Consider the following 11,145-nt stretch of genomic DNA (forward strand, 5'->3'; position numbering starts at 1 on the left):
CTAAAGAGCAGTTGTCACTCAGTGTGGACAATAGATGGACCCGTGATATGATTACGTATAAGGCAGATCCGTAGGTTCCTATTTAATTCAGTCTGTTCTTCACAATCATGAGGGCTAGTACCTTAGTTTATGTTCAAGGGAAGGGTGATAGCTCAATGAGAAGAAAACATGCTTTGCATTTGGATAGTTTCAGGTTCAGTCATTTCCAGGTAGGGTTGCGAAAGACTACCTGCATGAAACCCTGGAGATCCACTGCTGCCAGTCAGTGTGGACAATATTGAGCTAGTTGGGTCAGCATAAGACACATTCCTCTGGCACAGCAGTAGACATGTGGTCCTAGGCAGCTTTCCTCTTCCAAACTGAAATCCGCCTCCCATCCCTGGGCTTCCTTTATCCCTGCTGTCCTCCGAGTCAGCTCTTTCATGGTTAAAATGCTCCTTGAACATCCATCATCTGGTTTAGTTTAAAAGCGAAACTTTCTAGGTTTTCCTCTGGGGGAGGAAGAGAGTGGCAGGGTTTGATTTGTATTTTCCTGGCTCCCATCTTGGAGGCGTACTTTGCCAACTCAGCATTTGGAGGGGAGGTGGGCGGGGGGGGGGGGAAATGCAAGCACAAATTCAGGCCTCCCCTCCACTGTTTTCCTTCCCCCCTCATTAGTGACTTTGGTTCTGACACAAATTGCAAGCCCCAGATTTTGCAAGCGGGGGCTACCAATGGAAAAGAAGTGGGGGTGTGTGGGCTCCCATAAATATTTGTTATGTGGAGCTGGTGGTCACAGGTTCAATCCCTTAAGTCAGAATGACATCCCCTCCAACATTTCTCCGATGAAAATAGGGAAGTCCTATTCCATAAAAATAATAATATTATTTTTTTATACCCCACCCATCTGACTGGATTGCCCCAGCCACTTTGGGTAGCTTCCAACACATATAAAAGCATAATAAAACATTAAGCATTAAAATAAACTTCCAGGTATCTTCTAAAGGTTGCATAGTTACCTACCTCCTTGACATGCGGGCTGCATAACCCCATGCCCTCCAACATTTCTCCAATGAAAATAGGAGTGCCCTAAGGAAAAAGGGGACATTCCGGAATCAAACCGGGATGTCTTCTGTAAATCCAGGACTGTCCCTGGGAAACAGGGGCACTTGGAGGGTCTGGAACTATAAGAACTAGAATTTTACTTTATTTTCAGGGGAAGTGGCTGTAGCTCAGGGGTAGAGAATCTGCTTCGCATGCAGAAGATCCCAGCTGGGAAGACCCTGGGCCAGAAGCCCTTGAGAGCCACTGCCAGGCAGTGTCAACATTCACATGGCTGTGTTGCTGTGATTGCCTCTTCCCATGCCCTTAATTGCCACCTGTCTTTCTATTACGTTTCTAGGTTTGCCAAGCTTTTGCTCCGCCTCCCTGCCCTCCGGTCCATTGGCCTCAAATGTCTGGAGCACCTCTTCTTCTTCAAGCTAATAGGGGACACTCCCATCGACACCTTCCTGATGGAGATGCTGGAGGCTCCCCACCAAATGACTTAAGAAGGCAGACGGGGTCGGTCCCATTTCTTCTCCTGCCCGGCGGGCTCGCCGATGCCACCACCACCACGCCTCCCCTTCTACTGCCAATGTGTGCCCCCGTTTCTCCCTGGCATGTGCGAGAGGCAGCCTACCATCTTCCTTCTGTGACACCGTTGACTCAGCCCTTCAGCCGTTTCTCACGCTCTCTCTGTGCATCTCGGGGATCTGACAATAGCCGTTTGCTGTCCCTCTCACAGGTGCAGAGGGGAAAATGGCTGTTGTTGTTTATTTTGAATGTGCGAAAATGCACCCCGTCCCCACCGCTGTTCACTTTCCTCCTCCACCACCACCACTGTTTCCACAGGCCTAGGTGGATTTCATAGCAAGCTGTAAATCTGAGCCCACCCCCTGCCTCGCACAAACTTATCTGCCTCATGTGTGTGGTTTTGGTTGTCAGCTCCCCCAACACACAAACACACACACACTTGTTGCCGTGTGTGAGAATTTAATTTGCTTTGTTGCAGACGGACATTTTGGAGAATGGAAGCCTTTGCAGGGGTTGGGGTCCCTTCCAACCCCACGAATCCTATTATTTGTTGTTTTACCTGCCTCCAAGCTGCAACGGAAAAAAGCAAAAAATTGCTCTCTTAGCATCTCAAAAGGGAAATGGGGTCCAGGTTTTCTAGCACTGGGCTGGGTGGGCTTTGCACCAGTGACTCAGGTGGGAAGACATGTTCTAAGAATTAAGGAACAGGGTGCCCACCTTGTGCATGTGCTCAGCCCAGCGGTTTGTAAGCAGCACCAGAACCAAGGTCACAAGTACTTTCACATAAAACCCCATTTCTCATCACCACACCTTTCCGGTGTCCTAATTCAGAAGGGGTGATACTTTCAGTTCTTAAGACCTCCAGGTGTCAAAAACTCTTGTCAGTTTGCTGCAAATTTGGTGGATATTTTTTTTAAGAGAGCAAGTTTCTAGTCCTTACAGTTTCAAATCCAATTGCCTGTCTGCGGATCCTGAGCTACCTTTTGCCCGACCTTGTTCTGAAGCCATCTGTAAACTGTGTGGGAAGGGTTATGGATTTGGGCTGTACAGCACAGGTCACTCTTGTTCTGCGCATGGCGTGTGTGTGTGTGTGGCCATTTTCTTTGCTTTTCGTCCAAAGATGACTTTCTCTTGGTAACTGAGTGAGCCGCTCAAACTGCAAAACCAGCCGAAATGCACAAAGGCTGCTTTAAAGCTGTGGCAGTCAATGCTGCAAGTCCTCTAAGCACTTTCCCCTTGTCTGTTTTCAGTGGGATTCCCCCACCCAGTTCCCTTAAAAAACAACACGCACCTCTGTTAATATCAGCACTCTCTGTTGCCGCTTTTTAAAACTGGCCTTGATAACCCAGCAGTGTTCAAGTGCATCAAGCAATCCCTGGCAGGCAGTCAGGCAGACACTGAAACCAAGGTGGGCAGTTTTAATAACAACACCAAGTCCTTAGGGTTTCAAACACCTGCTTGGAATCGTGTCTCAGGGAACGGGATGCTGGACTAGATTTCCAGCAATTTTGTAGAGGGAAGTGGCAGTTATTAGCAAGTTTGGTCCAGGCCAAGAGTGAAGTGTGTAGATGGCTCAGACCCAGGAGGTTCCCTGAGATGCTTATTTGCATATATATACGCCTTGCATGTTCTATAAATATTCTGCAACACTCAGCAGGCCCTGTTGCCAGTTTAAGCTGGCCCTTAAATAGATGCCTTCTGATATGACTGCATCCTGATTATTCTTTTCCTCTTCACCAAATCCTTTCTCGTTCTCTTTCCCTGCTTTCCTTTACGCCCTTGGCACCCATTTTCCCATCCATCCTTCCATGCTCCCAAGAGTCTGCCCTAGGATTTCAGGAGACATATTTGCAAAACCACCACTCCCCCCCCCCCGCCAAAAAATGTGGCTGATTGCAGCAGGCAAGATGGGAGGGGAGAGGATCCTTGGAAATGCCACCTCAACCAATTTCCCCTCTGGAAACCCTTTTCCAACAAAACACTCATTCCAGAGGGTATCAAATAGAAAAGAAATGTGTTCCTTGGAACACAACATCATTCAGTTCCCTTGAGGTCTTGGTAGCTGACTGCCTTCCTTTCCTGCTCTGTCTTGAGAGCTCAGTCATTGAGCCAGAGCAACATCCTTTATCACCTGCCCTCTGATTTGCTTTGCGGCAGCTGAATTTCAGGGTCTGAAGAATCCAATGTCCAAACTCTTTGAGAGCAAAATAAGAAAAAGAGGGACACTTTATTTGGAGTTCTAAGCCTCCAACATACATTTGAGAGTTTTATTTTGGCTCAGGGTATTTGTGAGAATCTTTCCACTGCATCCAGTTTGGTCTTTGCTATTCACTGGAGTGTATAAGGGTATGCCTTCCCTGATCCAGCTCTGTTTGTGAGTACCAATGATGAATATTGTGCCAGAATGATGTGGCTTTGTGCATACCCTTCCAGTTTTAAAAGCACTGGGAGCCATAGGGCAGTTTCTGATTCTTCAAGCAATCTGCACCAGAAGGCCACTTGCATCTTACAGTTTGGGGCCACCACCTGCATTTTCAATCATGGCAGAGGTCATGCCCAAAGCCCTGCAGAGGTTGACCCCTGCAGCCTTGAATCAATGGACTTTAGTGTGCTTGTTCACACATTACCTGCATTCAGCATACAAGCTGTATGAGTGTCCCTGTGTGAAAGAGTGTGTAGTTTGTTGGTCTGTTCAGCTCAACTGCTGCATAAACATACTGTACACTCACTGAACTCTGCGTGTGAATAATGTTACCAGTATATTGCTCTATGCAGAGCCATATCCAACCAGTGAGTTCTATCAGCACCAGGGTTTCTGCTCAGGCAACAAGACTTCACCCCCACTCTCCCCAGATGCGCTTCAGGAGGTAGGGGGGACCCCCTAAAACAGATTTAGTGGCACAAAGGGGGGAGGAGAGTGGGAAAAGCCCCATTACACGGGTGAAAATTCTTGCACCAAATGGGACAGGTTACTCAGCGCAACTTTGGAAACAGCCCAGAGATTGTGCACTTGTAGAACATTATGTGCAGACATCCCTGATGACTCCTTTGTTTGCATTTGCCTTCACTGTTTGGGGCTTTTATGAGGTTCTCCTAGCATAATAACGGGACCCTACAGGTGGCCCACCTTTCTCACCTGTGTCATTTCGTATTAGCTGGGGATTTTGCCACATGTCAAAGTCATCTGTAAGGAGTCAGAAATCACTGCCAGTGAGGTAATGCTTGGTTTCTAAAGGAAAATGTTATAATGGAAGACCATAATAAAGAGCCTTTGGAGACATTAATCAGATGGCATCCACTGATGCCCAGGTCAACACTGTACTTTTCACTCCCAGCTGAATGGGGAGGGGTGAGGTTCACTTATCCAGAAGCATCCATCTTTAAAGTAGACCGTGCCTTCCTTGAAGTGATGAGATACTGGTTTGAAGTGGATGGTTCCAAGCAACAGAGGGAACGGTTTCATTAAGCATCACTGTGTCCCATAGACTTCTGGAGTATCGGACTTGCAGGAGACAGCCAGGGGTTGTCTTCTCTAGCTAAGTTCTACCCAGCACGGGCCCATTATTTTCAGTGGGTCAGCCTTGAGTTGGCCTGTGATTGCATACAGCCCTGCCCTCCTAGAGCAGTGGTTCCTAATCTTGGGGGGGGGGGGTGTCTGCCCCCTGGGTTCCATTAACTCATCCCCAGTGAGTAAAGCATTATTCAGAATAGCGGTTTGCACAACTCATAAGTAAGGTAATAAAAGACTAAAATTCAAAACAATAGCAATTAGTTGCAGATTTATTAAATATATATGCAAAAGTGAATATATGCTCTGATCTAATTTGGCATCTCAATTACACACACACACACACACAGCAAAGAATATTGCATGAGAAATATTTTCTACACATTCTTACTAATGAAAACTTTAAGGGTGAAGGAGATTTATACCATAAAATATTTATATATAAGGACTTACCAAACGTGCGCAAACCTTCACCTGCTACAGGTAACTGATTTATAAGAAAAGAAATAGCTATTGCCAATAACTGTGACAACTCAGAATCATAAATACAAACAAAACACGACCAAAGGAAATAGCTTTGAAAGCTATAAGAGCAGAAAGTTTTAAATGCGAAGTGAAGAAGGGGTTTCATGCCCTTGGCTCTTGGCATCCTAGGGAATCTCATAGCAAACGAGGGTGGGGGCAGTACCACCCATGTTTGGAACTGCTGATCCAGAGCATGTGAAAAAAAGCAAAGCCTTCTACACGTTTCTTCTGACAAAAAGCTCCATGCTGTGAAAGGTAGTGGATCTCCCCTTCATTGGAGATTTTTAAACGAGGTTGGATGGCCACCTGTCTGGGGTTATTTAAGATGGGGTTCCTGCATAATAGGGGATTGGAGCAGTTGACTCTTGGGCAGGCTTCCTCAACCTTGGCCCGCCAGATGTTTTTGGCCTGCAACTCCCACAGTCCCTAGCTAGCAGGACCAGTGGTCAGGCATGCTGGAAATTGTAGTCTCAAAACATCTGTAGGGCCGAGGTTGAGGAAACCTGCTTTGCAAATTCTGTGTGACCTGTTACGGGATAAAGCCCCTTTCCTCATTCCGTCTGTTGGGATCCTTCACTTTGCAGTTCCGCGGGGAGCCCAAAGTTGCCCTGAACTTATTCTGGTATAGCCACAAACAGAGGGTCTAATATTTCCCTCTGGCTGTGTTCGGTCAGGGCACCTGAGGACACCCCATTTCCCCAGGACAAGTGGACAGGCTGGTGACGTCCCCACGTCTAGAACAAGATTGCATGAATCCTTTTTTTTTTTAAGTTGATACATGTGTGTGTTTATGCACGTGTGTTGTGTAGATATATACACTGTATAAATACCCCCCATTCAAATATGCATATGTTATACCCACTTCTTAGTGTTACCAATGTGTTCTCAGATCTCTCTCTTTTTTTAAAAATGAAACTTTCTTGTATTCTCTTCAAGTTTTTAAAGAAAATTTGCTTTGTGGGAGCAAGTGGGATTTTACGTGGGACCCTCCCTCCCATCCTTCCCTGCCCCGTTTCTGCTGCCACACAACTTGGTGGTCACTAATACTGGATCTTTGAAAAGGGAAGAAAAACATTGCATCTATTTTAAGATGCTTTTTTTTTTAAAAAAAAAGGGGGGAGGTCATTGGGGGAGGTCAGCAGCAGCAGCAGCAGGTGTGTTGAACAATAGCTCAATAAGTTTCCATCAGTTAGGGACAATGATGCCTTCGCTAAGGAGTGCATAACTTTTTTTTTTAAAAAAAGAAAAGTTTAGAAAGGATTACAGGGAAAAAACAAAAACATGAAAATGTTGAAAAAGAGTGAGAGAAGGTGAGCGGAATATCTAAAGCGTCAATAAAGCTAAATATCTATTTTTGTACAGATGTAACTTTATCCCTTGCATATTCCTAGATTATTTGGGGGATTTGTTTTCTTTTTCTGGGGAGCGGGGTGGGGGCGGGGGGGAGGAGGCAGTGTGTGTTTCTCTCTCTCTCTGCTTTTATAGAATTTGTTCTACGCCTCTTGATTGAACCAGCCACCAACACAGCCCTGTATGGAGGAAAGAGAAAGGGCCTTGTTGAAATGGCTCCGTCCAAAATCTCTTCTCCCTCCCACGCCCAATTTGGAACAAGTGAATTTTGATATAAGAAAAAGTCTCTAACCCTCCCTGCACCTTGCTACTTTGGGGGGGCGGGGGGAAGCAAAATACAAAACATGGCCTTTCGTTGCAACCCCTCCAACCCTCTCCCCACCATCTCCCCAGTCCAACAGCATTATCCTGCAGGTCTGCTCTACTGTGAAATCACTACCGTGTATTATTGTTCACTAAAAAAATAAAATGAATTTTTAAAAAAATCTGCTGGAAATGCCAGTATTTTGAACAAATGTATTAGAAATGTTTAAGAAAAAGTAAAAGAATATATATGACCATTTAAAAATATAATATTGTTCTCTTTCTCTTTATTCTGCAGTGGGTATTTGTGTAGTCTCTTTGCTGCATCACCTTCCACTATAGTTTGCCTTTTGGCTCCTGGGCTTCTCTGAGTGCATTTCAGTTCCATTTCAGAATGACATTCCATTGAAGAATAGCTCTGGTTCCTGCGTTGGACTAGATCAGTGTTTCCCAACCACTGTTCCGCGGCACACTAGTGTGCCACGAGATGTTGCCTGGTGTGCCGTGGGAAAAATTAAAAAATTCGAAAGATATATTTTTTTTAAAGTCAAATTTTTGATTGGGGCGCCGTCACTAGATGACCCCTGGGGTTCCCTCCCTCCCTCCCACTCTGCGCCTCCCTCCTCCTCCTCCTCCTCTGGGGAGGCCCTTCCTGGCTCTCGGCCAAGGCTTGGCGGCTGCCACTCACTCACTCGCTCGCCCACCCGTCCCTCCATCCCTGCACCCGGCCTCTCCCCCTCCGTCCCCGGCGCGGGGGCTGCCGGGATCCGTAGTCCCCTCACCCTTGGGCTCTGCGCCCGCGCGGGGTGCGCGAACTACGTTTCCCAGCGTGGCCTGGCGGGCCGGGCGTTTTGTTTGAAGCGCTCTTCTCCCGGCCATGGAATGAGCGCAGCGGCGGCGGCCAGGCGGGCAGGGGCTCTTCCGCGCAGACCCCGCGCAGCCTGCCTGCGCCCCCGCGGAGATCGGGCGGCAGGATGGAGCCCGGGGATCCCCGTGGAGGCGGAGCGGCGGAGGCGGAGGCTGCCCCCCAGGTAGGGCTGCGTCGGGGGGTTTTTATTTTTGCAATGCTGCATCCGCGCCGGAGGGGACGCATCGGACCGCGGGGAGACCCCTTGGCGGGCGTGCAAGGCAATGCATGCGTGCAGGCGTTGCATGGAGTGCAGTGCAATGCAATGGCAATGCGGCGCCCTGCATGCATGCATGCAACTTCCACCGGCGCTCCGGACTTGGCAGGTGAGGGGGGTCCCCAGTGGGCGGCAGAGAGAGCCGGGAGGGCGAAGGGGAGCCGGGGGGGGAGCAGCGCTGCTCCCTGAGCCGAGCCCGGGGGGAAACTTCGGCGTCATTGCACCGGGTGTTGGAAGCGGAGGCTGGCGGGGGCCCCTCACCTGCAAAACCTGGTCGCCTCTCATATATTTCGTGCATTGCATTCATCGCCCGCTTTCTCCTCCAAGGAGCTCCCGGGGGCGCGCGTGGTTCTCCCCGTGTTATCCTCGCAACAACAGCCCTGCGAGGTGGGTCAGGCGAGTGGCCCAAGGGAGCACCCAGGGATTGTCCTGGCCAGGTGGGGTGATTTGAACCCTGCTCTCTGCCCGGTCTTCGTCCTCATTTAGCCCCCACATGTGCATGACTGTGCATGACTGAGGTTTACCCCCCTCGTCTTGGCTATGGTGTGAGTCTGTGCTGTTAATTAATGGGGTTCTGCCTTCGGAGAAGATGAGCCAGCCCTCAAGGAGGTGATTATGTAATTTGCTAGCAATTCATGTCCCTCCCGGCGTGACGCTGCGCGCTGACGTCACGGGGCTGTAATGGTGGTGTGCCTCGAGATTTTTTTCATGAAACAAGTGTGCCTTTGCCCAAAAAAGGTTGGGAAACACTGGACTAGATGATCCTTGGGGCATAGCTGCCAACTTTTCTCTTTTCTTGCGAGGAATCCTATTCGGAATAAGGGATCTTCCCTTTAAAAAAGGCAAACGTTGACAGCTATACCTTGGGGTCTTTGCCAGCTTTACACTTCTATGTATCCAAGTCTAAGAGCATTGGAGTTCCCTGTGCAACGTTCCCACCTTGTTTTGTTCCTGGGCTGCTCAGATCACATTTCAGTTACATTTTTTTGCTTTTATAGCTCACATTTTTCTCCAAGGAGCTCCACATCCCCACAACAACCCTGTGAGGTAGGTTAAACAGAGAGAAACATTGGTTATCTCCCAAGGTCACGCAGTGAGCTTCAGGGCCATGTGTGTGGGGTGGGATTTGAACCCTGGTCTCTCCCAAGTCCTAATCTGGTGCACTAACTACTATGCCACGCTATTTCCTGGCAAGGCACAACGGGGGCCCAGTGACATGCTTTGTGGCTGGGGCAGAAAATGCAGCAGGGGGAAAGTTCAGAAGTCCTGTGAAGAAGCTGAGTGCCCCTTCTCTGTCTGTGGCACAGTGACCATCCTGTAACTGTCTCCTAGATCTTTTGGCATGCTGAGGATAGGACAGAATGTTATTTTAATTTCATCTCCTCTTCTGGTGTCAGGTTTTTGTGTTCCCCAAGCAAGAACATTGCGACACCATGGGCGGGATGGTGGTAAGAAATGCTGTTGCCAAGAGTGAAGCCATGTATCGCAAGCTGGAGCAGCGAAAACTTCTCTGCACATTTTTTCATGAACAATATGTTTAAAATGAACGAACAAACAAACAAAACCCCCTGCAACTAGTTATAAGCAGTAGACAAATGAAACAGATAATAATGTGTAGCATTTATAGAGGAAGTCTTCCTCCCTGTCTCTTAACACTACAACTCGTGAGCGTACAATGAAATTGACAGATAAAAGAAAGCCATTCACACAGCAAATAGTTTATAATAGCCCAGAGGAGACAGAGATGAAATATGATAGCCATCTTCAAATATCTAAAGTGCTGTCACTTGGAAGATGGAGCAAGCTTGTTTTCTCCTGCTCCATAGGCTAGGAACCAAACCTATGGCTAATAATAATAATAATAATAATAATAATAATAATAATAATAATAATTTGTTTATACTCTGCCCATCTGGCTGGGTTGCCCCAGCTACTCTGGGCGGCTTCCAACACGCATAAAAATATAATATCAAACATTAAGTTACAAGAAAGGAGATTTCAACTAAACATCAGGAAGAACTTTCTGACACTAAGAGCTGACAGTCGAAAGATAAATAAAGTAAAAAAATAAAACAAATCCTTCCAGTAGCACCTTAGAGACCAACTAAGTTTGTTATTGGTATGAGCTTTCGTGTGCATGCATACTTCTTCAGATACACTGAAACAGAAGTCACCAGACCTTTATACAGTGGTACCTCGGGTTAAGTACTTAATTCGTTCCGGAGGTCTGCTCTTAACCTGAAACTGTTCTTAACATGAAGCACCACTTTAGCTAATGGGGCCTCCTGCTGCCGCCGGAGCCTGATTTCTGTTCTCATCCTGAAGCACTATTTCTATGTTAGTTGAGTGTGTAACCTGAAGCGTATGTAACCCGAGGTACCACTGTATATAGTGAGAGGGTGGGGAGGGGTATTACTCAGAAGGGTGGTGGGAATGGGTGATTAGCTGATAGGTATGGTAAAACTGTTGATGACTGTTAACGACTACAATTGGTCTTACCAATTGGTCGTCAACAGGTTTACCACACCTATCAGCCAATCACCCATTCCCACCACCCTTCTGAGTAATACCCCTCCCCACCCTCTCACTATATATAAAGTCTGGTGACTTCTGTTTCAGTGTATCTGAAGAAGTGTGCATGCACACAAAAGCTCATACCAATAACAAACTTAGTTGGTCTCTAAGGTGCTACTGGAAGGAATTATTTTATTGTTTTATTTTTTAAAATTTATTTTATTTTGTTTCGACTATGGCGGACCATCACGGCTACCTACCTGTAAC

At 47.3% G+C, this 11,145-nt stretch overlaps 1 protein-coding gene across 7 annotated transcripts in view; it reads left to right on the forward strand.

Moving 5' to 3' along the window:
- The window catches only part of RXRA (retinoid X receptor alpha), a 128,247-nt gene extending 120,737 nt beyond the window's left edge, over positions 1-7,510 (forward strand). For 6 of the 7 annotated variants that reach the window (XM_081178786.1, XM_081178787.1, XM_081178789.1 and 3 more), the window contains one exon: positions 1,382-7,510. In XM_081178786.1, the coding sequence (XP_081034912.1) occupies positions 1,382-1,529 (148 nt within the window). In that variant the 3' untranslated portion in view covers positions 1,530-7,510. The remainder of the gene's footprint in view (positions 1-1,381) is intronic. The other variant, XR_014003921.1, reaches the window with a different exon arrangement.
- Positions 7,511-11,145: the final 3,635 nt, after the last annotated feature.

This window comes from Podarcis bocagei, assembly GCF_964188305.1.
Source record: "Podarcis bocagei genome assembly, chromosome: Z".
Classification (NCBI taxonomy): Eukaryota; Metazoa; Chordata; class Lepidosauria; order Squamata; family Lacertidae; genus Podarcis; species Podarcis bocagei.